The sequence below is a fragment of the Ovis canadensis genome, chromosome 13, assembly GCF_042477335.2.
Source record: "Ovis canadensis isolate MfBH-ARS-UI-01 breed Bighorn chromosome 13, ARS-UI_OviCan_v2, whole genome shotgun sequence".
Taxonomy (NCBI): domain Eukaryota; kingdom Metazoa; phylum Chordata; class Mammalia; order Artiodactyla; family Bovidae; genus Ovis; species Ovis canadensis.
The window spans coordinates 61,397,756-61,425,605 of NC_091257.1; the positions used below are offsets into that span (position 1 = coordinate 61,397,756).

A 27,850-nucleotide genomic window follows, 5' to 3' on the forward strand; every position below is an offset into this window, starting at 1 on the left:
ATCGAAGAGGCTGTCTTTGCCCCATTGTATATTCTTGCCTCCTTTGTCAAAAATAAGGTACCCAGAAGTACATGAGTTTGTTTCTGGGTTTTCTACCTTGTTCCCTTGGTCTATATTTCTGTTTTTGTGCCAGTACCATACTATCTTAATGTCTGTAGCTTTGTAGGATAATCTAAAGTCAGGAAGGTTGATTCCTCCAGCTCCATTCTTCTTTTTCAAGACTGCTTTTGCTATTTGGGGTCTTTTGTGTTTCCATATGAATTTTGAAATTTTATGTTCTAGTTCTGTGAAAAATGCCATTGCTAATTTGATAGGCATTGCATTGAATCTGTAGATTGCATTTGATAGTATAGTCATTTTCACAGTATTGATTCTTCCTACCCAAGAACATGGAAAAATCTCTCCATCTATGTATGTTGTCTTTGATTTATTTCATTAGTGTCTTATCATTTTCTGTGTACAGTTCTTTTGTCTCAGGTAAGTTTATTCCTAGATATTTAATTCTTTTTGTTGCAGTGGTGAATGGGATTAATTCTTAGTTTCTCCTTCTGATTTTTCATGTTGTATATAGAAATGCAAATGATTTCTGTGTATTGATTTTGTATCTTGTAACTTTGCTAAATTCACTAATAATTAGCTCTAGCAATTTTCTGATAGTGTCTTTAGGGTTTCATAGGTACAGTATCATGTCATCTGCAAATAGAACTTTACTTCTTCATTTCTAGTAATTTTCTGATAGTATCTTTAGGGTTTCCTAGGTACAGTATCTGGAGAAGGCAATGGCACCCCACTCCAGTACTCTTGCCTGGAAAATCCCATGGATGGAGGAGCCTGGTAGGCTGCAGTCCATGGGGTTGTGAAGAGTCGGACATGACTGAGCGACTTCACTTTCACTTTTCACTTTCATGCATTGGAGAAGGAAATGGCAACCCACTCCAGTGTTCTTGCCTGGAGAATCCCAGGGACGGTGGAGCCTGGTGAGCTGCCGTCTATGGGGTCGCACAGAGTCGGACACGACTGAAACGACTTAGCAGCAGCAGCAGGTACAGTATCGTGTCATCTGCAAACAGTGCGAGCTTTACTTCTTTTCCGATCTGGATTTCATTTCTTTTTCTTCTTTGATTGCAGTAGCTAGGATTTCAAGAACTGTGTTGAATAATAGTGGTGAAAGTGGACACCCTTGTCTTGTTCCTGATCTTGAGGGAATCCTTTCAGTTTTTCACTATTGAAAATAATGTTTGCTGTAGGCTTATCAGAGCTTCCCTGGTGGCTCAGATGGTAAAGCGTCTGCTTGCAATGCAGGAGACCCAGGTTCGATCCCTGGGTGGGGAAGATCTCCTGGAGAAGGAAATGGCAACCCACTCCAGTACTCTTGCCGGGAGAATCCCACAGATGGAGGGACCTGGTAGGCTACAGTCCACGGGGTCGCAAAGAGTCGGACATGACTGAGCAAGTGCTTTGCCTTTTTTGCCTTTTGTAGGCTTATCATGTATGGCTTTTGTTATGTTGAGGTGGGTTCCTTCTATGCCCATTTTTTGAAGAGTTTTAATCATCAATGAGTGCTGAATTTTGTCAAAGGCTTTTTCTGCATCTATTGAGATTATCATATGATTTTTATCTTTCAGTTTTTTAACATGGTGTATCACATTGATTGATTTGCGTGTACTAAAGAATCCTTGCATTCCTGGAATAAACCAAACTTGATCATGGTGTATGAGCTTTCCCCCCACCCCCCCCCCCCCCCCCCCCGCCCCCAAGAACTCAGTGTTTTATTTCACCATTTCTTGCATTTGAAGTACTCCTTGATGACATCCTTGGCCTGGGACTCTTTGCCATAGTCCTTAACCACCACACAACTTCAACCAACTACTTCATGGGGTTTTCCCTCTCTGTCAGTTTTACAGAGGCCTACCCATTCCCCTAGTTTCTTGTTGTTATCAACGTTAATCAGGTTGATTTGATGCTTAACACAAAGGACCTCCACCAGCTTGAAATACATAGGCTCATCACAGTTGGATGTAAGCACACGTAGATGGGCTTGACGCTTGTTTAAGGCTTTGGCAACTTTGTTAATTCCACATGCTAAGCCATAGTGGATGAGGGCGGTGTTCAGCACCTCTTGCAGAGCAGTATTAATGTCCATTACACCTCCAGCAGCAGTGCCTTCCTCGGCCATGGCGGTGGGTTATAGGTGGAGCCGAATCATTAATGCACCCAAACCTCCCCCTCTGCGTGGCTCCATGGCAGCAGGGAAAGAGCAAGCTTTTTGATGTGTTACTGAATTCTGTTTGCTAAAAGTTTGTTGAGGATTTTTGCATCCATGTTCATCAGTGATATTGGTCTGTAGTTTTATTTTTTTGTGCTGTGTTTGTCTGGTTTTGGTATCAGGGTGATGGTGGCCTTGTAGAATGAGATTGAAAGTGTTCCTTCCTCTGCAGTTTTTTGAAAGAGTTTTAGAAGGATAGGCATTAGATCTCTAAATGTTTGATAGAATTCTCCTGTGAAGCCATCTGGTCCTGGGCTTTTGTTTTGGGGGATATTTTTTTATCACAGCTTCAATTTCAGTGGTTGTAATTGGGTTGTTTGTAATTTCTGTTTCTTCCTGGTTTAGTCTTGGGAGATTGAACTTTCCTAAGAATCTGTCTGTTTCTTCCAGGTTATCCATTTTATTGCCATATGGTTGTTCATAATAGTCTCTTACAGTCCTTTGTATTTCTGCATTGTCTGTTGTGACTTCTTTTCCATTTCTAATTTTGTTGATTTGATCCTTCTCTCTTTTCTTCTTGATGAGTCTGGCTAAAGGCTTGTCAGTTTTGTTTATGTTCTCAAAGAACCAGCTTTTAGTTTTATTAACCTTTACTGTTGTTTCTTTCATTTCTTTTTCATTCATTTCTGTTTGAATCTTTTGATTTCTTTCCTTCTACTAACTTTGCTTTTTTTTCTTTTTCCAGTTGTTTTAGGTGTAAAGTTAGGTTGTCATTTGATGTTTTTCTTGTTTCTTGAGGTGGGATTGTAATGCTATAAACTTCCTTCTTAGAGCTGCTTTCACTGTATCCCATAGGTTTTGAGGTGTCATGTTTTCATTGTCATTTGTTTCTAGAAATTTTTTTATTTCCCTTTTGATTTCTTCAGTAACCTGTTGGTTATTTAGAAACGTGTTGTTTAATCTCTGTGTGTTTGTGTATCTTACAGTTTTTTCTTGTAATTGATATCTAGTCTCATAGCTTTGTGATCAGAGAAGATGTTTGTTACAATTTCAGTTTTCTTAAATTTACTGAGGTTTGATTTGTGACCCAGTATGTGATCTATCCTGGAATATGTTCCATGTGCAGTTGAGAAGATGATGTATTCTTTTGCATTTGGATGGAATGTCCTGAAGATATCAATAAAATCCATCTCATCTAATGTATCATTTAAGACTTGTGTTTCTCTTTTGACTATCTGTCCATTAGTGTGAGTGGGGTATTAAAGTCTCCTACTCTTATTGTGTTACTGTCAATTTCTCCTTCATGTCTGTTAGTGTTTGTCTTATGTGTTGAGGTGCTCCTGTGTTGGGTGCATAGATATTGCACCCAAGAGGGTTTCTTCCTCTTGGATTGATCCCTTGATCATTATGTGGTGTCCTTCCTTATCTCTTGTAATCTTCTTTATTTGAAGGTCTATTTTGTCTGATATGAGGATTACTACTCCAGCTTTCTTTTGCTTCCCATTTGCATGGAATATATTTTTCCATCCACTCACTTTCAGTCTGTATGTTTCTTTAGGTCTGAAGTGGGTTTCTTGTAGACAGCATATATATGGGTTTTGTTTTGGTATCCATTCAGCCAATCTGTGTCTTTTGGTTGGAGTATTTAATCCACTTACATTTAAAGTAATTATTGATAGATAATTTCCTATTGCCATTTTCTTAATTGTTTGGGGTTGATTTTGTAGATCATTTTTCTTCTCTTGTGTTTTTTGTCTATAGAAGTCCCTTTAACATTTGTTGTAAAGGTGGTTTGGTGGTACTGAATTATTTTTTAACTTTCGCTTGTCTGAAAAACTTTTCATTTCTTAATCAATTTTGAATGAGATCCTTGCCTGGGTACTGTAATCTTGGTTGTAGATTTTTCCTTTCAGTCCTTTAAATATATCCTGCCATTCTTTTCTGGCCTGCAGAGATTCTGCTGAAAGATCAGCTGTTAAGTGTACAGGGTTTCCCTTGTATGTTGCTTGTTGCTTCTCCCTTGCTGCTTTTAATATTCTTTCTTTGTGTTTAGTCTTTGTTAGTTTGATTAGTATGTGTCTTGGCATGTTTCTCCTTGGATTTATCCTGTATGGGACTCTTTGTGCCTCTTGGACTTGATTGACTATTTCCTTTTCCATGTTGGGGAAATTTTCAACTATAATCTCTTCAAAAATGTTCTCATACTCTTTCTTTTTCTCTTCTTCTTCTGGGTCCCCTATAATTCGAATGTTGGTGTGTTTGATATTGTCTGAGAGGTCTCTGAGACTATCCTTAATTCTTTTCATTCTTTTTACTTTATTCTGCTCTTCAGAAGTTATTTCCACCATTTTATCTTCCAGCTCACTGATTCGTTCTTCTGTTTCAGATATTCTGCTATTGATTCCTTCTAGAATATTTTTAATTTCAGTAATTGTGTTGTTTGTATGTTTATTCTTTAATTCTTCTGGGTCTTTGTTAATTGATTCTTGCATTTCCTCCATTCGGTTTTCAAGGTTTTTGATCATCTTTACTATCATTATTCTGAATTCTTTTTCAGGTCGTTTGCCTATTTCTTCTTCATTTATTTGGACTTCTGTGCTTCTAGTTTGTTCCTTCATTTGTGTGGTATTTCTCTGCCTTTTCATTATTATTATTATTTTTTAACTTACTGTGTTTGAGGTCTCCTTTTCCCAGGCTTGAAGGTTGAATTTTTTCTTCCTTTTGGTTTCTGCCCTTGTAAGGTTGGTCCAGTGGTTTGTGTCAGCTTCATATAGGGTGAGACTTGTGCTGAGTGTTTGTTTGTTTCTCCTCTGATGAGCAATGCTGAGTGAGGTGGTAATCCTGTCTGCTGCTGATTGAGATTGTACTTTTGTTTTGTTTGTTGGTTAGATGAGGAGTCCTGCACAGGGTTCTACTGGTGGTTGGGTGATGCCAGGTCTTGTATTCAGGTGGTTTTCTTTGTGTGAGTTCTCTCTATTTGATACTCTCTGGGGTTAGTTCTCTGATAGTCTAGAGTCTTGGAGTCAGTGCTCGCACTCCAAAGGCTCAGGGCTTGATAGTGAGTTTTGCGTGGTTCTGTTTATTCTTTTCCTCTGGTCAGGTCTTCCTGTCCACTCTCAGCCTGTGTTCTGCATGCACTTCTGTGTCTGAAGGTACATTCCTGATGTATCCGTGGAGAGAGATGTACTCCACGTCCACCTACTTGTCTGCCATCTTGTTCTCCTGTACAAAACCTTTTTAATGGAATGTAGTCCCCATGTTTATTTTTGCTTTTGTTGCCTGTGCTTTGGGTGTTATATCCAAAAAGATTGTTGCCAGGTCTGATGGCTAGGACATTTTTTTTACATTGGGTGTTTCTTTTTTTTTTTTTAGTTATACAGTTTCAGCTCTTATATGTAAGTCTTTAATTCATTTTGAGTTGGTTTTTGTATATGAGGTAAGATAAGGGTTTCATTAATTTTCTTGCATGTGGCTGTCAGTTTTCCCAACATTATTTATTGAAGAAATTGTCCTTTCCCCTGAAGTATTCTTGGCAGCGTTGTTGAAGATCAGCTGGTCACATACATGTGGGTTTATCTCTGGGTTATCAGTTCTATTCCATTGGTCTGTATGTCTATTTTATGCCAGTAGCATACTTTTTTGATAACTATAGCTTTTCAAAGTACTTTGGAGTCAGGAAGTGTGATGCTTCCAGCTTTGTGCTTCTTACTCAAGATTTATTTTGCTAGTCAGAGTTTTTTGGTTCCATGCAAATTCTAGGGTTGTTTGATGTACTTATGCAAAAAATGCCATTGGAATTTTGATAAGGATTGATTGCACTGAATCTGTAGATTGCTTGGAATATTTTTACATGGAGATTTTCACAGTATTCTTCTAACCCAAGAACATGGGGATATGTTTTCATTTATTTGTCTTTAATTTCTTTCATCAGTAGCTTCAGGTTTCCAGCTTACAGAGCTTTCTCCTTTTGGTTAGATTTGTTCCTGGGTTTTTAATTCTTTCACTTGCAGTTGTGAGTGGGATTGTTTTAGTTTCTTCTTTGGATAGTTTGTTGTTAGTGTACAGAAATACTGCTGGTTGTGTATCACAAGTCAGGTAGGCTTTCTTCGTTATTCTTCATTCTTTTTCCTTTGTATTCCTCTAGCTGACTAATTTCACATGACCTGTTTTCTAGCTTGTTGATTATTCCTTCTGCCTTGAGTCTGCTTGTGCCCTGTGCTTTTCTCCTTTGTGTCCGATTCTGTTTACTGTCTACTTGCTTGGCTATTGATTGCCTCCTTCCAAGAGCAGATACTGCCCCTCTGAGGCTAAGCAGCTCTGCTGGGGCTTCCCAGGTGGCTCAGTGATAAAGAACCCACCTGCCAGTGCAGGAGATACAGGAGACATGGGTTTGATCCCTGGGTTAGAAAGATCCCCTGGAGAAAAGCATGACAACCCACTCCAGTATTCTTGTCTGGAGAATCCAATGGACAGAGGAGCCTGGCGGGCTACAGTTCACAGAGTCACAAAGATCAGACATGAGTGAGCACACAGCACACACACAGGCAGCTCTGCAGCAGTGCCCGGCATGCAGGAGGTATCTCAGGAGGCAGTGCTATCCGTTCAGTGTGGACTTGAACATGTGTGCATGAGAGCCCTGTCTGGATGAAGGGATGGAATGTGACTGCGGCTTCAAGGCCTATTTCTAATTTTCAGTCTCATTAGGTCCATTAGTTTTGTTTGTTTTGGTTTGGTTTTTTCCTGGTGGGAGATAGATTTTATTGAAGCTCTTTATATAAAACACTTACTGTCTCTTTGTCATTAGTGTTTCCACTTTGTCTTTGATTTTGATGGTCTTTAACTTTGACATTTAAAATGCAAGTGTCTCTTGTTAGAAAATCCTGCATGTATTGTTATTATGCCATGCAAATATATATAGTTGTGTCTAAAAACTCTTTAGTTATTTTATTTCCTTTATTATATTTTTAGCATCTTGTCTGCTTGTAGGTCACCTGAAAATCCTTTTTGAATTGAGACAAAAGCTCCTGCTAAACTTTGCTAATAAATCTTACTCCTCAGGTTATTTTTTGAAACTGTTTTTGTTTAGGGGGTAAGGGATTTTTTGTTTCCTTCTGTTTGCCTATATGATTTCCTTGTAAAATAATTTTTTTATATTTACTGTTATGTAGGTAAATTACTATGTATATTGAAACCATTAAAATTGCTATACTGAATCAAGTGCTTGGTGAACTTAAGCCAGTTTTCCTTTGCCTTTATGTAGGAGGGAATGAATCTCAACCAGAAAGCCAGGAAGACCCCCGGGAAGTACTTAAAAAGACATTGGAATTCTGCTTGTCTAGGTAAGGATGGTAGTGTTTTTCTAGCAGCTGGTACCTAAGGGGTTTCATGTTGTTACTCTGCATAGATGTAGTACTTTACATGTTAACATGTGTCTGTACATCCATCTGTAGGAAGTCAAGGTCTCCTATCGCCATCCCATGCCCCTGGAATCAGGCTTCGGGGGCGGGGCCGTAGGTAGCCAGTCTCACAGGTGGTGGTGAGTTGGTTACTTCCCTGCTTTTCCCAGCCTCTGCTGCAGAAGCTGGGAGGCCAGGGGTGGAGCCATAGTCTCTCTGATGGCTGTTCCACCCGAACCACAAGCACTCTGGGCACCAGCTTTTCTTGGCCTTTTCACATTTTTCTTACTTTCTCATTCTCTGGGCTGGGGTTCCTTAGTTTAAGAAGTATGTTTCTATTTTTAATAAGCTTCTCAAAACACTTTTTGAATAGAGATAAGCTAGAAATAATTTTTAAAGATTGACTTACGTACTGATTTTGATTGTATAAAGTGCAGTACGCTTGCTCTCTCTGCTTTCCCAGATGTCTTTGACAAAATTGACCCAAGGTCAGAGAGATGGCAAATAGCAGAGTACATCGTACACACTCATTCCTCTCATGAAGCTTCCTTTTAATAAAGATGTGAAAAATTTAAAAAAAGCTGTGAACTAAGAAAGATTGTCTTCTTTCTGCAGGGAGAACCTTGCTAGTGACATGTACCTTATATCACAGATGGACAGTGACCAGTACGTGCCAATCACCACAGTAGCTAACCTGGACCACATCAAGAAGCTCAGCACCGACATGGACCTGATTGTTGAGGTGCTGAGATGTAAGTGGACTGCAGTCCAGGCTGTGTCGTCCATGGTCCAGACGGCATTTTTCTGGCCAGCGTGACACTTAGAGGCACAGCTATTCGCGCTAAGGACTCGACGGCAAGTGGTGCCTTTGTCACCCTCCAGACTTTGTGACAGTCTGGTGAGGTGCATGTCACACTGGGCGTCAGTGTGCTGTGGAACCACAGCCTCAGGCGCATCCCAGGTTATGGGTGCTGAGAGTCGAACGGGCTAGCGGGAAGAGTGTGAATGAGAGGTGCAGTCAAAAGCTCTTCAGGGTGAAGGAGTGTGCATGTGAATCAGCACGCCCTGTCACAGGAGTTCTTTCCAAATTCCTGCTTCCTGCTGAAGTACTGGTGATATATTATTGTGTTGTTCCTTAACAGCAAATTGTGAATGAAGTTATTTCTTGGACATTTGGTGGTGTCAAAGGGAAGTTTCACGGTTACTTCAGAGACCCATGGGAATTCAGGAAGGGTAGATATTTTAGGTGTGAACTTCCTGGTTCACTTTGCAGATGGAGGTTCCACAACTTTACCATTTTATTTGTTTTTAAAAGCCACTGTGCTGCTGCTGCTGCTGTTGCTAAGTCGCTTCAGTTGCGTCCGACTCTGTGCGACCCCACAGACGGCAGCCCATCAGGCTCCCCCATCCCTGGGATTCTCCAGGCAAGAACACTGGAGTGGGTTGCCATTTCCTTCTCCAATGCATGAAAGGAAAAGGGAAAATGAAGTCGCTCAGTCGTGTCCGACTCCTAGCGACCCCATGGACCGCAGCCCACCAGGCTCTTCGGTCCATGGGATTTTCCAGGCGAGAGTACTGGAGTGGGTTGCCATTGCCTTCTCCTGTACTGAGGTATAGTTGACACATCGTGAACTATGTATTTAAAGAGTACGGTTGAGTCGATCATCTCGTGTGCATTGGCAAAAGCTTTACCACAGTCAGGATTACAGACACTGCTGCCTAGGGTCTCCTGGTGCCCCTGCAAGGCCTCCTTCACAGAGGTTTTCTAGCAGGTGTGTGATGGTGTCTGATTGTGGTTTTAATTTCTGTTTCTTTAGCACCTGGTGACATCGAGCCATCTTTCAGGTGCTTCATTGCTGAGGTGTCTGTTCAGATGCCTCACTTCTGTCTTCTTTTTATTTTTTTTTTGTTTTCTTACAGCTGAGATTTGAGGGGCATGTATATGTATGCAATTTGAGATATGTGATCTATATTTAAGTCCTTATTAGAAATATGGTTTGCAAATATATTCTCCCAGTCTGTGGCTTCTCCTTGTTCTCCTAATAGTGTCTTTTGAAAAGCAGAGTTTTGAATTTTTTATATAGCCCAGTTTATTAATTTTTTTCTTTTATGGATCTTGCTTTTGGTGTTGTACCTAAGAAATCTTTGCTTAATCCAAGGCCGCATTTCTGGGGTTTTCTCCCAGAAGTTCTTAGTTTTAGGGCTTACACTCTTAGCTCTGTGGACCCTTGTCAGCTGATTTTTATGTGGTTGGTGTGGGCTCTCTACGCCCTCACATGTGCATGTGCTGCCATTCCAGTCCATTTATTAAGAAGGCTCTGCTTTCCACAGGGCACTGCCTTTGGGCCAGTTGCCAGGGTAAACTCCCTGGTGGTTTCTCTCTGGGCCGTGTGTCTGTCCTCCATCTGTCTGTCTTGATGCCATTGCTGTAGCTTGCGGATGGTACTGGCTTCACTGTGTCGTCATTCTTCGAGTAGTTGTGAATCTCCAGCTTGGTCTTGGCTCTTCTAAGTGCTTGGCATTTCCATGTGATTTTCAGAAATCGACATTTTGATTTTTCAAAAGGTTCTATTGGTATTTTTTATTTGGGCTTCATAGGCTGGATTGGAAAGTATTGTCTGAGTGTTTCAGAAGAGTTTGTACTGTAGAATAGGTGTTTTTTCTTTCTTAATGTTTGATAGGATTTTCCAGAAACCTTGTGAGCCTTGAGCGTTTTTCTCTCATAGACCCTACTTCCCAGACGTGAACTTTGGTGCTAAGGAATGTTTCGATTTCATGTAGCTTGTCTAATTTATTAGCCTGAACTTTTTCATAGTATGCCCTTATCATCCTCTCAAATTAGTGAACCCATCATGAAATGATTCCACTCCTGAGGGTAGTAATGCGTGTCTGCACAGGGGTGCACAGCTCTGGGCCCTGGTTGTGATGTTGCTGTGTGGTGACCCGAGTCTGCCTGTGATAGACTCTCAACAGAGTGACTCCAGAAAATCTAACAAAAAGGAGATAAGGTAAAAGCTAGTGAAACCTGAGTTGGGCCTGTCCCCGTGCTGGCTGGCAGTGTTGACCCTTGTTTCGACGGTGGACTCTGGTCGAGGAATATCCATCACTAGGGGGGGCTAAGGGAAGAGTGTTTGGTAGCTTCTCTGAGTTCAGAATCAAGCTGTAAGGAGACAGGGGACTTATAGAAAGGAGAAAGGCTTTGTTTTGCATTGTAATGGGCTTGGGATGGTTTAAGCTGTGGAGGGTGTATGTCACAGAGTTGCCTCAGTTGCAGCTCCTGCAAGACTCCCCAGAGCCCCTAAATGTGACACATGAGATTGGTCTGAACCTTTCCATAGTTTATGTTTTAATTGTCACAGATTTGATGGTTTCCCCATTGTGTACAGCTTTCTTTAATGTGCCTGGGAATATGGTCTGATATGTCCTGGTGGAGATCTCCATCAGATCGCAGTGGAGTGCAGATAGTGGATTTATTTTAATATCTGTGTACCTTCCGTTTCTCTTCTCTTTACAGCTTTACCTTTAGTCCAAGTGGATGAGAAGGGAGAGAAAGTAAGGCCAAATCAGAACCGTTGCATAGTGATACTACGTGAGATACCTGAGTCCACCCCTGTAGAAGTAAGTCCTTTCTCGTCAGAAAGACACTTGGATTTTTGGAGGCATGTTTTTTCCTTTGTTCTGCGGTTTTTAGGGAGATGTATCCGAAACCAAAAATCCATACTATAACGCTTTTTCGTCTCAAGACTTCACTGTACATTTTACATTAAAAAAAAATAGAGTTTATGGTAACTTTAGTATTTAGAAGTTAGAAAGAAAAAAGGTTTCAATAGTTACTCATTTTGAAGAATAGTAAACCACCAAGTTGAGACAGAGAACATGTTCATGTTGAATAACTCTCAGAGCAAGTGTTTTCACAGTGAGGGGTGCTGTGCACACCCATGTGGCTTGTACTCAACTTGAGCCAACATACCAGTATCCGTGTGTTTCTCAGTCTAATTTGGTGGTTGATTTTTTTCACTGTAAGTCATATTTTTCTATTTCTTTGTGCACCTGGCAAATTTGGGGTGGATGCAAGGTGTTTGGGGTTTTACTTTCTTGGGTACAGAGTATTTTGTATTCCTTCCTGTGCATGTTCCTGAGCTGTTTGTGACTCACTTCAGTGACTTGGACCCGTGGAAGCAGATTGGCCTCACCCTGGGCCAGTGTTTCCTGAGGGCTCCACCTGTGGTCCCGTGTGAGCTCCATTTTCCACTCTGGCTGCTAGAGACTCTCCCTGATCCTGGAGAACTCTGGAGGGAGCGGAGGTTCTCTCCATTCCAGGTTATTGTGTCCTAAGTACAGAGCTCTGGGGGAACCCCCTGAGCTCTGTAGCTTTGTACTAGGCCTTTGCCCACCCTCCTGACACCACATCCTGGAAGCCCCACCCATGAGTCAGGCACTCTTAGACCATCTGTACCTGTTCTTCTACGGAATGCTATCCCGCACAGCCCAGGGTACACTGTCTGAAAGCCATTATTTCATATATTTTATCTTTTGTTTGTAATTATCTTATGTGGGAGGGTAAATCTGGTTAGTGTCAAAAGTCCAGCTCATTTTTTGATTTCTTAAATTATCTTTCTCCCACTCTTAATTGTGTCATCATTAGCCTACTGGTATTTTCCCGTTAATTTAATTACTGGTCTCTTGGGGTTTGGGAGAGCTGTCAGTGGGTTGTGAGCTTATTTCCTGTCACAATGGGATCGTAATTCTGGAAGCTACTTCAAATGCCTCAGCCACCTGGAGAGAGAGCCCTGGACTTCGATGAGCTGGGGTTGTCTTTTCAGCGTCTGTCCTAAGAACAGGCCTCATGTTTCTTTAGTGAAGACCAACGGTGCACAGTTGAGAATTAATTTCTAACTTCTCTGTTTCCTGTAGGAAGTAGAAGCACTATTTAAAGGAGATAACTTACCGAGATTTATAAACTGTGAATTTGCCTATAATGATAATTGGTTTATTACATTTGAAACAGAAGCTGATGCACAACAGGTAAGTTCTTCCTTGTGCACCCCCTGCCCCATACCCCCTGTGAAGTGCAGTTTACCAGCACTTTGCAGTCAGTACATGGTAGGGCTCAGTGTGGGCACAGGGGTGACAATTGGCTATGAGTTCAGTTCAGTCGCTCTGTCATGTCCGACTCTTTGCAACCCTGTGGACTACAGCATGCCAGGCCTCCCTGTCCATCACCAGCTCCTGGAGTTTACTCAGACTCATGTCCATTGAGTCGGTGATGCCATCCAGCCATCTCGTCCTCTGTCGTCCCCTTCTCTTCCCGCCTTCGATCTTTCCCAGCATCAGGATCTTTTCCAGTGAGTCAGTTCTTCACATCAGGTGGCCAAAGTATTGGAGTTTCAGCTTCAACATCAGTCCTTCCAGTGAACACCCAGGACTGATCTCCTTTAGGATGGATTGGTTGGATCTCCTTGCAGTCCAAGGGACTCTCAAGAGTCTTCTCCAACACCACAGTTCCAAAAGCATAAATTCTTTAGTGCTCAGCTTTCTTTATAGTCCAACTCTCACATCCATACATGAGTACTGGAAAAACTATAGCTTGACTAGATGGACTTCTGTTGGCAAAGTAATGTCTCTGCTTTTTAATATGCTGTCTAGGTTGGTCATAGCTTTTCTTCCAAGGAGCAAGCATCTTTTAATTTCACAGCTCCAGTCACCATCTACAGTGAACCTAAAGTACAGGGAAATCCTAAATAGGTGTGTGTGTGTGTGTATGTGTATGTGTGTGTGTGTAGACAGTTCTGTAGCAGTGTGCAGAGCATAGGCGTTATTTTCTAAGGACATGTAACATGGGCAGCCCAGGAAAACTGGTTCTGTTCTTATCTCTGTGCAGAGAATGATTTCAATATTTGGAAAAGCGTTTGGGAAATTTGTGCCTGACTCTAACGTTGCCTGGGCAGCCTTGTGTTATGAGGTGCATGAGAAGGCACTGAGGAGCCCTGGGGGAGGCGGGGCATTCAGATGGCTCCCTGCCGTGGAAGGAAGCATCGTGTTCAGAGGAAGCACTCGCCTGTGTAGAGGAACAGCCGTGGAATGTGAGGTGTGCATGGCGAGACCGCAGGGGCTTCAGGAGAGAGAGAGAGGAGCCTGAAAGACAAGTTTTACCTGAATGGAGGGAAAGAGAGGGACCAGGAGAAGCAGGGTGATGGGAGGTGAGAGAAGGCAGGTGTGTGGATCAGGTGCCAGCCACCTCTCCAGCCCCCCACCAGGATGGAGAACACGGCCAGCTTGGGGGATGCAGAGCCCTCAGAGCTACGTAGGAGAACTTGGAGATGAGCAAGGAGCTGTCTAAGCAGTGACTTCTGAATATCGCAACCCCAAGCCATGTGATTCTGAGTGCCCATGGCATTATTACTAGGAGCTTGGTGTTCTCCCAGGTGAGGACTCTTGGCGTAGGGTCTGTGAAATGCTTTGTGCTTTCTGTTAATGCTTAAATTATATAGAGATACTGCTTGTGAGAATTTTTTTCCTTTTTTCTCTTTAATGACGGGTAATCAATTTATAACATCATACTAATTTGAGAATTTGGGCTAGGGGCTCCATAGCTCTTACCAGATCTTTTAAGGAGTCCATGACCCCAAAAAGGTGAAGAATCCTTGTTCTAGGTCTCATCCACCATATTCTACTACATAATTGCTTACTTGAGGTACTGAATTAATTGTAGGTTCATCTTATAAGATTAACACAATGGTATTATGGATGATTTTGTCCTCAGGCTTACAAGTATCTGAGAGAAGAAGTCAAAACCTTTCAAGGAAAACCGATTAAGGTAAGCAAGACCATTGGTTATGCTTTACCTGCAGATCAGTGTCCTTGAGTATTCTATTAATAACAGAAACTTCTGTGTTTTCACATAGGCACGGATAAAGGCGAAGGCAATAGCTATAAACACGTTTTTGCCAAAGAATGGCTTTAGGCCTCTGGACATGAGCCTCTACACCCAGCAGCGCTACACGGCGTCGTTTTACTTACCTCCAGTCTATAGTCCCCAGCAGCAGTTCCCTCTGTACAGCCTGATAGCCCCCCAGACGTGGTCAGCGACACACAGCTATCTTGACCCGCCCTTGGTGAGTCGGCCTTACTGGAGCTCCTCTCGCAGACCCTTGGCACGCTGGGCAGTAGATGCCCTCCTCTAAAGGGATGCCAGTTCAGATGGTGGGTGATAGAGACTTTCCTCTAAGGGGAACGCCAGTTCAGATGGCTGGCGATAGAGACCTCTTCTAGGGGGATGCCAGTTCAGGTGGTACGGTCAGATGGGCCTTCACGCTCTGTGGGGGGTTTTCAGTCACTGGGAGATAAATAGCTGCAAAAACTTGAAGAAATCTCTGATGATGCAATCCCTATCCTTTGCCCGTTTGCCTCCCTCCTGTCGTGTGTGTCCTCTCCTAGCTGTGTAGCCCTGAGAACAGCACGACATGTGGTCATGAGCTGTGGGATAGCTGGGCCCTTCTGAGCACAGAAGGGGTGCAGTGGGACGTGGTCTGAAGGGGAGAATGGGGTTTCCTAAGCTTGTGACAGTCCCAGACAATGGAGGATGGATGGCAGGCTTCACTGCACATTGCTGATGCTCTGTTTTTTGCAAACTAGGACTGTGGCAGTGTCCATCACTCTCAGGTGAATGGTTGCTCCAGAGGAGGCCTACTGGGTGCTTTTGTCTCTGGGCTCTGGTTGTGTTTGTCCTTCACCTCCGCATCAGTTGTCTGGACGAGTGGCTGGTCCCTTTGGTCTGGCTGGGCCATGTGAGGCCCAGCAACTGCTCTAAAACAGGTTGTGTCATTGTGAGCAGGAGCGGCGAGATGGGGCCAGTTAGTTCTCAACAAGTTGTGTTACCAACTGCCTTAGCAACCAGTTTATTTTTACTTTAACTCTTGAGCACAGTTACTTAAATTCCGTAGTTTTACGTGTAAAATTGCACATACGAAGTGATTGATCTCAAGTGTTCTCCCATGATTCAGTCTTCAGGACCTAGTTCTGCTGTGGTGGGTATGTTTCTAAGTACACAATGGTTCCACAGAAGAACTTCAGAGATGCTCACACAGGTCTCACTGCATCTTTCTCCCTCAGAATTTCCCTTTTGTTGGTTTCATTTTCTTTTACAATTTTGAATGATTTTAGTTTGGTCTTGAACTGCTTCTAGTCATCCTATTATTATAGCTTTCGGTTAGCTCTAGTTAAGAGGAATCGCCAGCTTTTTGACTCTTCCTTTCATTTTAATGTAGGCGGGAACTGGGTGGCACTTGGGGGCTAAATGCCTTGGATCAATCAAGGAATGTTGTTTATACAGAAAGTGTTTGAAACCACAGTTCAGAATCCAGAAAACTGGAGTGATCCCTCTTCATCTTTTTTTAAAAAGAACCATTTCAACGCTAAGTTTTATCTTATTTTTATGACTAGATTTTTTTAAAATAATTGGCTGATATTTAAAATTCTTCACTTACTATTTTACATTTTAAGATTATATTTAGTATTGTGTCTTTTAAGGGCACTGTGACCCTGTTTAATTTTTTTCTGACATAATATGTTAGTATATTTGTATGTAGTATATTACCATGAATTGTGAGTTGGGACATAATTATGAATGATCTGAAAATACCATGATACTCAGAGCAAGACTTACATGCAGGTGAGGTTAAAAGAGCCTCTCAGAGGTCATGATTATGACACAGATCCCTGACTGTCCCTAGGGTTGAGGACTCTGATGGATTTTATTGAAGTCACCAGGAACAAAGAGTTGCTGGCTTGGTGTTGGCGCAGTGGGGGTGTTGGCCTGGGCACTGGGACTCTGGAAATGAGCGAGTGGGTCCCGTGCTCTGCCTGTGCTCAGCGAGGGAGGTGGGGGTCGGGGTGGGCTTCTGGGCAGATGCTCCCTTCCATGTGTGTGAGGCAGATTCCTGGGGGTTGCTGTGGGCTCTCAGGACACCTTGGCCATTGGCAGTCATCCTGCCCAGCGCTCTTCCACGTGGTGAGTGCTACAGGTGTGATGTGAACATCCGGTACCAGACTGAACCAACCTGAAGTCTGTTTTCTAGGTAACGCCATTTCCAAATACTGGATTTATAAATGGGTTCACGTCTCCAACCTTCAAACCTGCCGCATCTCCTCTGGCTTCACTCAGACAGTACCCTCCGAGGAGCAGGCAAGTCTGTGAGGGGGAAGGCTGCAGTCTTTGCAGGGTTGTAACAGGAGGTCGCCACCACACTGTGCACTGCCAAAGGCTAGCAGGTGCATGTGATCACACTCAGTGGTCACACTCAGTGGAGAGGCTGTGTCCTGCTCACTGCCAGTGGGTGTGACCAGCAGTCCGGCCCACTGGGGTGAAAGACTCAAGCATGGAGCTCCCTGCCGTGTGTGCCCCAGCACCCTATGGGGACGGATACACTGCCTCTGTGCGTGTCTGCTTTCCATTCGGATGTAGCTGCAGCCACGCAGAACATTGATGCTGTGTTTAGGTTTGCTTTACCAGACGTGTCAGGAGCTGACTGCTTAAAGTATCATTGCTAATATTTTCCCTAAGTAGAGAGCAGACTTTTGCTCAGCCATTTCTGTATTGGCACACCTGTTTCCTAACACCGTGATCATTTGGGGACTGAGTGTGCACAAACGTTTCATCTGCAGGAATCCTAGTAAGTCTCACTTGCGCCATGCCATCCCCAGTGCAGAGAGGGGTCCCGGGCTGCTGGAAAGTCCTTCCATATTTAACTTCACTGCTGATCGCTTGATGAACGGTGTGCGCAGCCCACAAGTGAGGCAGACAGCACAGCCGCGAGCTCGGCTCCAGAACCCTCCGGCCTTTGCCAAGAGAGACGTGGGGCCTGGGCGCGTGGAGCAGAGCAGCTTCGAGTCCTCCCCGGGCTTAGGCAGAGGGAGGTGAGTGCTCATGATTTCTGTTGGACGGGTACTGTGGGCACTACTTAAAACTATTAGTAGTGTCAAACTCCATGAATTTAAATGTCCCTCACAGAAAATCAAAGGGAAGGCTATAACTATCCAAGGTCTTGTATAGTCACTCACAGGGTTGGTTACTTTTAGAGCAGAGACTTGACTGGTCCCATCTTTGTGGTGACAGGACACTGTTCCGTGGAACCGAGGGTGGGCCAGACCCTTGGTCCTGGTCATTAACGTGCCGGCCCTGGCTGGGCAGCTGTATTGATTATCAGAGCATGGAAGCCATCAGGGCAGTGAAGTGTCTTGGTGCTCTCAGGCCTGCATGACATCCATTCGGAAGGTGGGGTTGTTGCTGGGCTTAAGCCGAATTTGGGGAAGGGCACTGAAGCCAGCGGTTTAGACCTTGAACCTTGGAAACATGCCTTGGGAACCATGGAGTGAAAGGCTGGCAGATGGGAGAGGAAGCCCGATGTGGTTCAGTGGAGTGAGGGCTGGGGGCTTGGGAGTGGACCAGGCTCCCTGGGCGCTGTGCCCTTGGATGATCAATCCAATGGATCATCGTTGCTGGTTTTTTTTTTTTTTCTTTTCTGCAATTCACCTTTATAGCTCCGTGTCAGATTTTACACACCTTGCCACTCCAGCTGAATGGATGTTTGAATATTCATATCATAACAAAAATTATAAATGGGAAAATTATTTAAATCAATGTTTTCTTTTATATCCCTATCTAGACCTCAGTTTTACTTCTTTATTATAAAATTTGTTTTCCTTATAAGATTGGGATTTTAGACTCTAAAGCCATCTATAGTAGATTACAAAGTTGTGAAGACTGAACGTGCACACGCTGTGCTCAGTGAAATCTGTTTCAAGTGGAAAAGGTCACAGTCTGCTGCTTTCCTCTTCTCTAGGAAGAGCTCCTTTGGTTATCGAAAGAAGCGGGAGGAGAAGTTCACAGTGAGTACCTCAGAGCCCTGCCACTTTTGCCTGACGTTTCAACCCCACTTACACTGAACAAGCATGAAGTTTGATGAAGGTGTGATAAGGAGCTTTTAGACATGGTCCTGCGGTTTTCTCGCCATGCGGTGTTGGCTGGGTGATAATGGCCCCTTTCAATGCTCTGAAGAGGAGGTGATGGCTGGTTTCCTGAGAAACCCCTGACTTCCCTGTGCAGCACACAGGTGCACCCAGGGGCGGCTTGCATATGTGTGGTTTATCCACAGGCATCCAGATGGGTGCTTCTGTATGGATAACCAGGTAGTGTTGTACTTTGAAATTACTGGGACCGTGAGTTTGGACAAGCAGAATGAACTCCTCCCATGTAGGAATTGGCTCATCAGTGTTTTTCATTCAAAATATTTAACTCTGTAACCACTGTGTGGAAAGTATTCTACACAGTGCCTTCTGTAGCTTACAGTCAGGACAGACCCAAAATCAGTCAGTGATGGGCATACTGGGGTGACTGTGTCACTTAGTGACTGCACAGCTCTCCCTCTAGGTGGCTCTGCAGCGCTCCGATGGGGGCGAGCGCCTGCCACTGTGGGTGCTGTGCCTGTGGACGTGGGCTCTCTGTACAGAGCTCCTCACCTGGAAGCTGGAGAAGACCCTGAGGCGGTTCTCCATCTGGACCCCAAGCCATCGAGTTATGCGCTCCCCCTACAGGATGTAGCTTTTATTTGCCTAGAGTTTAGAAAGTGCATGTTGGTAATAAGTGAACATCCTGATTTTACCATATTTGTCAGTTCAGTCTAGTTTTTGGTGACTCCTTTGGTAAGGCAGTTTGTGTCGGTTGGTTCCAGTTGGAATGCATGAATTTCTGTACATTTAGACCAACAGAACGGGCGTCTGTCTCTTGAGATCCTGGTCACCCCACAGGAGTCATCCCTCTGCTCACTGCATCATCTCCAGGGGGAAATGTATCCCATAGCCATGCCAGTCTCGTTCTGTGTTGTGTTCCTAATCTGTGTGTTCGTGCCTGGAACCACTCAGATGCCCACGCACGTGGTGTAGGTGTGTGTATTTGACAGTGAGCCCGTCGCTGCAGTAGGTGTTCTGAGCACCTGAGAAGCTTAGAGGCAGGTGGCAGACATGAACTGGAGGCCAGGCCACACTCCCTGGGACCAGGGATGGCACTCATGCCTCACCTAAAGCCATTCAGACTCTAAAAATGTTCAAACGCTGCCTCTTTGGTCCTAAAAGCCAGGTCTTCCTTCCTAGAAATGCTCATCTTCCGAAAAGCTGGGTTCACCTCAGAAACATGCAGAGCTTTAAAGTGAAGCCTCTGAAAATTGGTTTGAGGTGAGCATGACCCAGCGTGTGCTGGGCTGCAGGGCACAGTGCAGCCTGGTTCGGAGGAGGGCACGCGCATAAGCATAGTTGGCGGCCTGTAGGTACCAGTGCCGCAGAGGAGAAGGCCAGAGCTCCAGCGCGTACTCGGGCAGTGGTCAGCTTGATTTCATCCTTGACCTGGGCTCCTGAGCTCTACCACAGTTTCTCTAGATTTTACTTCTGTAGAGATGCCTGTTGGTATTAAGTTTCTGGGAAATTGTGGCCTTTCCTGTGAAGTAAGCCCCAGGAGGGCATGACTTTCCGTCCAAGTAGCCCACCATTCAGCTAAAAATACCTGTGTTCTCCCCAGTGTAAGCTCACGTCCCCTTTCCGTCTCATCTCTCTTAGCTCAGGAGCTGGGTGCTCAGAACGGCTGCTAGTAGGCTGACTAGGAGCGTTCCACTAAAAAAACATCACCGCCTTTCTCCTGAGGTCTTGGACTTAAAAGTTTTACTTGAGTATCATGCTGAGTTTACGTTTTTGAAGTCAGGGAGTGTGATAGAATCTCTTGTTAAATACCATGCTTTTACATGCTGATTAAAAATATTAGGAGTTTCAATAAGTTAATTTTCAGGTAACGAAAACCCCCCTCCCTTTTCTATTTAACTTTTTTTAAATAGAAATCCTTGTGTAATTTCTAACATAAGTTGTACAGAGTTAAGAGCATGATTTTTGTTTTCTTCTACTTTCTCCTCTTATAATTTCTTAGATAACACAGAACTTGTGTGGAGGTGAATAAGGTTAATGTCAAGATGCAGGTTCTCAGGACTTTGCTGTGTCCCACTGGTCTGTGTCAGCTGCTTGGAGATCTCGGTGTCACACACACCCAGCTCTTACCGCATGTTTGAGCGTGGCTGGCAGAGCCCTGCGGTTCCTTCTGCCTTTTCAGCTCTGCTTTCATGGGTGAAGCTGCCTAACCAGGTGACCTTTGATAGGTGACCACATTGGCAGGGTTGAGGACCTCAGAGACTAGGGAGGTGTTTCTGAGACCCTCTTGCCCAGCCACCCTGGGCAACTGCACCGTGTTCTTCTCTTTCAGAGGAGTCAGACTCAGTCTCCAACGCCGCCCAGACCGCCGTCCCCCAGCTTCGAATTAGGCCTGTCCAGCTTCCCCCCACTGCCTGGGGCAGCAGGGCATTTGAAGACAGAGGACTTGTTTGAGAACAGGCTGTCTGGCTTGCTCGCAGGAACATCCAAAGAAAGGGTAAGATGTCCGAGCCTGATGCTTGCTCTTGCTCTTCACAGGCATGCTGTTTCCACGTGTGGAAGAGGCTTGTGGAGGGCAAGTGACGCAGTGACCTCCCAGGTTTTGAGCGGCAGGGTCAGAGAGGAGCCCTGCACTACTGGGTTATAGAAATGCAGGTTGCGTCATTATTCTTGTTTTTTAGGACCTGCTTTCATTTTCCAGATCAGCAGAGTGAAAAAGAAAAATCTGAATCATGCCAGAAATAACATGTTTTGAATAATCTACATGAATGACTAGAAGCCTGAGCAACTTTACTATAATACGGGGGGGTGGGGGCGGAGCGGTTGGGAGCGGTTGGTGACCTCTGTGGGCTGCCACGCTCCTAGGGGTCACTCCTTAGCAGTGACTCCATCCTGGGGATGACGAGCACTGTGAGCGCCAGGCACTCTCTGTGGCTCTGCTGCCGGCAACAGCAGAGGGACTGAGCTGCTGCCAGGACCAGGGTAGGGGGCCGGAACGCCTCGCCCAGCACCCTGCTGAGCTCTTGGCCTGCCACCACCATCACCCCCATGCCCTGTCCCCCTCCCACCATCGCCCCACCTGCTGCCCCCGGATCTAAGTCAGTATCCCCAACTCTGGGTTGGGGAAGGCATTGCCTGGCAGACCCCATCCATAGCATCTGGACCTGGGGAAACCTGCAGAGATCATTAGTGCCAGGCAGGGTCATGGTACCCTTTAAGCCAGGTCTTTAGTTGTCTCATACTGCTGTGTGATTACTGCTCCTGTTTTTAGCCTTCGAGATTGAGAGGATTCCGCATTTTATTTTAGAGAGAAGCACTTAGTAAACTTGATATGCCCTGTGCGTCACTGTATACCTTAAACTCCAGATAGTGATGTCTGAGGTGTCAGTGCCCTGTGGAGTGATGGCAGAGTTGGTGCGGCCAGTCCTAGCTTCATGTGGACCCCATTCCCCTCGAGGTGGACAGAGGAACAGGACAAGCAGGCTTCTGCCTTGTTTCAAAAATAGCTTTAAAAAAATTCTTTTTACTACTTTTTTTTTTTTTTTTTTTACATTTCAAGTTTGTGTGAAATTTATCTTGACGAAAGAAATGCTGCTTTTAAGAAGTCTGAGCCTGATTCTAGGTGGAAGGGCCCGTGTCACTGCTTCTCAGCAGAAGACCTTGGTGGCGTATAGGGTCCTGGGAGGCCCAGACAGGACAGGTTCTGACAGCACAGCAGCACCACACATGCCCTGGGCGTGAGGGAGCTTTTACACAAAGGAGGCATTTCCATGCCCGTGTTTCCATCACCCTTGAGTACAAAATCGTGAGAGATGATGGTTCTCATGGCCCCTGGGTTGCCATTACCACCTCCCTTGTGCCTAGGTAGCCATTCCCTCCTCCAGGAGGAGGTATCTACCTGACCCAGGGATTGAACCCTGGTCTCCTGGATGGGGAGGGCAGTGCTGTTTCCTGCAGAGTTCTCCCTTCTGAACTTTCTGTCTGCTTTGAAGAGCGAGATTTTGAGAAAAGGCCTATTGGCAATCAGGCTCCCTTCTAGCTCATTATTTGTTCTGTCGCCTTTTTTAATTAAGAAAATGGCTGTGTGTTTGAGTGGTCACTGCCTATCGCCAGGTGTCTGCCTTAAACGGACTAAGTCTCTTTTGCTTCCTGTTGAGTCAGGAGAGTTCACGTCAGCTTTCAGGGGCTGCTGGTGAATTCAGGTGGGAACTGCCGCCCTCACCCCTCAAGGCACTCGGGTTCAGTCAGTGTGGAGCCATGCACTGATGTCCCTGCACTGCTGAGCTGTGCTGGACTCTGCTGGGGACTCTGTGCCGTAGATGTGAGGGTTCAGGTGCCGGCAGCTCAGATGAGTGCGGTCCGGTCCCTTTGGGACGGTGGGTGTGCCAGCCGCTGTGCTTGCACACAGAGGAAGGCTGGAGACCGATGGGGTCTGCCCAGAGAAGGGGCTGCTGCAGTGTCCCCTCTGCCCAGGATTGGCCCACGCCTGCTCCCAAAGACAGCGGACACCATCGCTGTGTGTTTAAGATCATTGACAGAGTCCTGCTGGCCGTGCCTCTGTGCGGTGATGAACTGTTCTTCGTGGTTTCAGAGCCTGAACGCAGATGCCAGCACGAACACTCTTCCTGCCGTGCACCCGCGAGAGCCCTTGGCGCCCTGTGCCACGTCCGTAGCCTGCGAGCGCACCCCCTCCCCTGCCCGCCCGCCCGAGTAAGTCCGGCCATGCCTGGGGCCCCGTGCCCAGTGCCCTCTGCGGGGCTGCCCACTCATGTCCACTCATGCATGTGCCCGGTGGCATCTTTCCAGGGACACCAAGGTGGTGGAGAAGCAGAGGGAAACCCCGAGTGTGGACAGACCGCCTCCTGCCCTGGCCCTGAGCACCACTGCAAGTAAATCGGTGCAGGTGAACGGTGCCGCCTCGGTACGTGCCCGCAGGGGTTGGGGGGTGCCCAGGGGCTTCCAGAGGGGTGGCCATGCACGGGCACAGCAGGCCCTCTGCACAGGGTACCAGGGCCTTGGGTGATAATTCCAGCTGACCGCTGTGGCTGTTCATCACCTGAGGAGCTATGGCTTTCAGCTCCTGTGCCTCGTGGATCAGCGGGCCCCCCGTCTCCCACCCTACTGCTCTTCCTTTCATTTTTAAGTTACAAATGGTTGATGGAGATGACAGACTTTAAATGTCCTCTTCTGTCATTTAGCCTTCATGCTTCCACTTACCTGGAAACCCCCTCCCCTTTTTTAAGTTGTTACCTCTGACTTTCCTGTATCACACCTCCAGCCCCCCACACAGGCCGGCCGTCCTCTTCCTCGGTCCTGGAGGCCGCGTGGTCAGCAAAAGCAGCTGCTGCTCTCTTTCTTGCAGCTGCCTGGTGTCTGCCACCTCTTTGGGCTTGTCTGTGCCTCGGAAGTGCCCACAGGCCAGAGGCTGGAAGGAGTTCAGTCTGCACTCTTCTTCTCCATGCCTTTTATCCTTTTATCCATTTTTACAAAGTATTTGTAGAGTGTCTTGGAGGGAAAGTTGTGCTCCAGGGGAAACTCAGTTGTTGAAATGCAGGAACTCTTCATTTAAGATACTTCTGAATGTGGTTACAGCTGGAAACTTGTACCTCTGCCTCTGTGAACCTGATTCTCAGATGTCATCACACTAATCCCAGAGTTGTCCGTTTCCCAGGAATTGCGAAAACCCAGCTACGCAGAGATTTGTCAGAGGACAAGTAGAGAGCCACCGTCTTCCCCGTTGCAACCCCAGAAAGAACAGAAGCCAAACCCGGTCGGCTGTGGGAAGGAAGAGAGGAAGGTCATGGAGAGAGACCCCCCTGCCCCCAAATCCAGCCCAGGACCACCCAAAGACCAGAGGAGGCCGCTGGGCCGCCGGCCGTCACCCCCGGGCTTGGGGCGGCGTCCGCACAGAGAACAGAGCCCCCCACCCAGGCCCCCTCAGTGAGCACCGAGGTCTGGGAGGGCTGCGAGGAGCTGAGGTCGCCACAACTAGGCACTATCCTGCTCGGACGTGAGTGAGCCGCTGGCTAGGAGCTTGCAGTGTAGATGAGGCCCACAAGGTGCCTGCAAGTTATTTTTCTTCTATGAGTCGGATTTCCCCCCTCTTGAAAAAAATCTATTTTTCAGGATTTAATTAATATAAACCTTATTTTAGGTTGGTGCTTAACTGGAGGTGATGCATAAGTCTGATTTTTTTCAGGATAGAAAATGCATTTATCCTAACAAATTGATATTTTTTATTAAGCCTCCATGTGGCTATGAATGCAAGCTATATATATAGTGAGTTTTTCTAAATTAAGCGGAACTATGCTACTTCATTTTTTAAAATAACTGGTTAGCAAGTGCGTATCTCTAAGATGTCCAGGCCGCCGGGTGAAGCTGAGGACCGAGGGAGGAGGACTGAGGTGATGCTGTGAGCACAGCTTGGGAGAGCGGGTGGGGCTCGCCAGCCTGGGAGCTGCCCTTCGCTCAGAAACCTAACAGGTGGTTCTAGCATTTTCTAAGCAGAGTCCGGTTTTGGTCCACTGGGCAGAGTAAGCCTGCACAGCCCCGAGAGCCCTCTTGTCCTGCCAGCAAGTAACCAGCTCCTCACTCTAGTCTCAAGTGGTTGTTATGTAAGACAAACTCAAAGCACATTGTGAATAGAACTCAAATGAAATATAAACTTTGTAAGCCCACTGACATGTTACCGCAAAATTGTACCCTGACGTTTTGCTCCCGCAAGTGGGTGGGGAGTGGGTGGGGAGGGCGTGGAGCCCGCCTCACAGTCGGCCTTCCTGCCCCCCGCTCCCCCCCGACTCCCCAGGCCTCCGGGGTCCTCCCGGCTCCCCCCTAGATCCTCCCGGCCCCCGCGCGGATCGTGGGGGAGGCGGTTGTGGTGCCCTCTGGTGGCGGAGGGTTCCAGCCCACTCTCCTTACCTCCAAGACAGGGTCAATGATCCCTTCTCCAAGTGCTGCTCTCCAAGAACACGCATGCACTAGCTAGCAGTTGATAATAAAGTTTAACATAAATTATTTTGTTTTAAAATGCCTAAATTTTTTCTTTACGTATTCTAAGCAGCAGACATTAAAATAAGAATATTTCCTGCTAAATGTAACCATACAGTTTATTCCACAAAATGTTATTTAATAAGACTGAGGGTTTTTTTTTTTAAGAGATTATTTCCATCCAATATTTAAAGACTTGAATTTTATTTAAACTTGAAAATGACTTTGCCTTAACTTTTGTATAGGACAGCTTAAGAGTTCTGAGATGGACCTGGGTTGGCATGAGTGGGGTCTGCTGTCACAGTGTCACTGGGTGAGCACTGTAGGGAGGACTAGCAGCCGTGTTTGTAATTTACCTGGAAGATCTTACACAGTTGATCTTTTTTCAGATTGTTGAAAAATCCTGTAAATGCAAATAGTCGATACTGTATTAAATATGTGCACTTGGGAGTGTGTGCTTTGCTTGTACAGTTGTAAATAATCAGAACATATTAAAAAGGTACCCTAAAGAGAAAAATCTGATAAAAATTGATATATTATAAATGTTACTATTGACCTGGATGTAGATAAACTCAATGTTGTGGTTTGAATATTATTTTAATTTGTTGAAGTTTTTTTTTCTTTTTCTCTTGTACTGGTGTGTTGAACTGATTTCTGCCTCTTTGCTGCTGCGAAAGGGAGATGGAAGTCTGATTAAAACCTTCGAATGTTTTCCTGCTCTTCTTAAAAGTATGTTAAGTATGTACTAATCACAGCTAATTGTGAAAGGGTTTTCAAAATATAATCTGTCAAGTGGAAACTGGCAGGATATGCAAGTGAAAGTGAGAAATAATCTCTTTAGAATCACAAATGGCTAATAAGCATGACACGCCTGAGGAGGAAAGCAGGCCCGTCTCCTGGAGAGCTGCGTCTTTGTTCAAAGGCCTGGACACCCACACGGTGCTCATGTTTCCGAGGCCCCTGAAAGGAGCAGGGAATTTACTTCATTATAGTTGTGAGATTGCTGACTAAGAGTTTGAAATGATTGACCTGTTCCACCGAAACCAGTGCATACTATAGGAAGAGCTGGAGAGGCCCAGGACCCCGTGATGTGGCTGCCGGAGGAGGGAGCGATGCAGCATGTTGCCCTGAAGTCCAAGCCCCGTGGAGCCCAGACACTGGTTTTCAGTAGGCCCCTCCCTGGAGGGCCATCTGCGCTGTGTGGCCCTGTGACGGCAGCCGGGCCCCCAAGTGGTGTGACCCATTGGTCACATGAGGCCTCCGCTCCCGCAGCCTCGAGTCTAGACTTCACTTGGATGTCATTTTTATTGCATCCTTTTTAATTAAGCTAGGGTGATATGCCAAATAGCCATGTAATGTCCCCCAACCCCGCCTTTCTGAGGTTCCTGAGAGTTTTCACTCACAGAAAGCATGGGGGTGTCTGGCTTCCTGCCACATAGCATCTCTCTGCGGGCAGTCCCTCAGGTAGAGTCAGAGACGGCGGCACAGACGGCGTTCTCCTCGGACAATTGTGCAGTGTCGTTTGGAGAGTTGGGGGGGAGAGCCCCGCCCTGTTTCACATGAATTTCGCACAGTCGTTGCTCTCTGAGAGTCCGTGTCATGCTGTTTCTGATCAGGCCCTCCTGTAACCACCACTGGCGGTCGCTAGTGTGGCAAGAAATACGTCACGTTGCCACATGGTCGGCCACCGCGGCGCCACGTGGAGTCTGCACTGGGGCCTTGGCCTCAGGGCAGGCATGGCCAGAGTCTGCAGCCAGGTCTGAGGAGCAGCGGACGATGGGCCTGAAGGAGCAGCCGTGGCGCCAGCTTGCAGGAGGGCAGGGGCACGGACGCCTTGCCAGGGCTTCTGTTTCTGTTCTACTTTTTTTCATTAAGACTGGAATCAAGCTTATGTGTAAACTATTGGTAATTTAAGTTTCCTTTTGTGTCATTCAGTGTAAAACTGTCTAATTTGAAAAAATGTAGGTTATGAAAAATAAAGATTTAGGCACTGTTTGGGTTTTCTTTTGACTTTTTTAAAATTATAATTTTCAAGAATGCAACTTTTAAAAAAATAGTATTTTGTCTGATCCCATGTATGTCATGAGAATGAAGTACGGGCTCCATCGTCTCTTAAGTCCTTGCAGTGGGAGTGCTGTGCCCCGTGGCTCAGTTGTAAGCCTGCAGGGTGGGTGCTCCAGCAAGTATTGGTGAGGATACAGATCGTTAAATCCAAGGTTTACCACGAGAATAAGTATCCCTGTGTCGGGCTCTTCTGTTTCTTCTGTTAAATGTTCTTAACTCAGGAAATGCCCAC

General features: G+C 45.6%; 1 protein-coding gene, 1 non-coding gene and 1 pseudogene across 10 annotated transcripts in view; 2 read left to right on the top strand and 1 right to left on the bottom strand.

Moving 5' to 3' along the window:
• The window catches only part of LARP4B (La ribonucleoprotein 4B), an 85,323-nt gene extending 57,774 nt beyond the window's left edge, over positions 1-27,549 (top strand). For 3 of the 9 annotated variants that reach the window (XM_069547937.1, XM_069547936.1, XM_069547933.1), the window contains 13 exons: positions 7,467-7,545; positions 8,218-8,354; positions 11,117-11,220; positions 12,517-12,627; positions 14,366-14,419; positions 14,508-14,717; positions 16,680-16,786; positions 17,266-17,517; positions 18,444-18,489; positions 20,900-21,064; positions 23,159-23,277; positions 23,374-23,488; positions 24,239-27,549. In XM_069547937.1, the coding sequence (XP_069404038.1) occupies positions 7,467-7,545; positions 8,218-8,354; positions 11,117-11,220; positions 12,517-12,627; positions 14,366-14,419; positions 14,508-14,717; positions 16,680-16,786; positions 17,266-17,517; positions 18,444-18,489; positions 20,900-21,064; positions 23,159-23,277; positions 23,374-23,488; positions 24,239-24,511 (1,772 nt within the window). In that variant the 3' untranslated portion in view covers positions 24,512-27,549. Of the gene's footprint in view, positions 1-7,466; positions 7,546-8,217; positions 8,355-11,116; positions 11,221-12,516; positions 12,628-13,483; positions 13,691-14,365; positions 14,420-14,507; positions 14,718-16,679; positions 16,787-17,265; positions 17,518-18,443; positions 18,490-20,899; positions 21,065-23,158; positions 23,278-23,373; positions 23,489-24,238 lie in introns of all 9 variants that reach the window. The other 6 variants (XM_069547939.1, XM_069547935.1, XM_069547932.1 and 3 more) reach the window with 3 other exon arrangements.
• On the top strand, positions 1,261-1,332 carry TRNAC-GCA (transfer RNA cysteine (anticodon GCA)). The gene has a single exon. It is a non-coding gene; the product is annotated as a tRNA-Cys (tRNA).
• Positions 1,775-2,198, bottom strand: LOC138929743 (small ribosomal subunit protein eS12-like; annotated as a pseudogene).
• Positions 27,550-27,850: the final 301 nt, after the last annotated feature.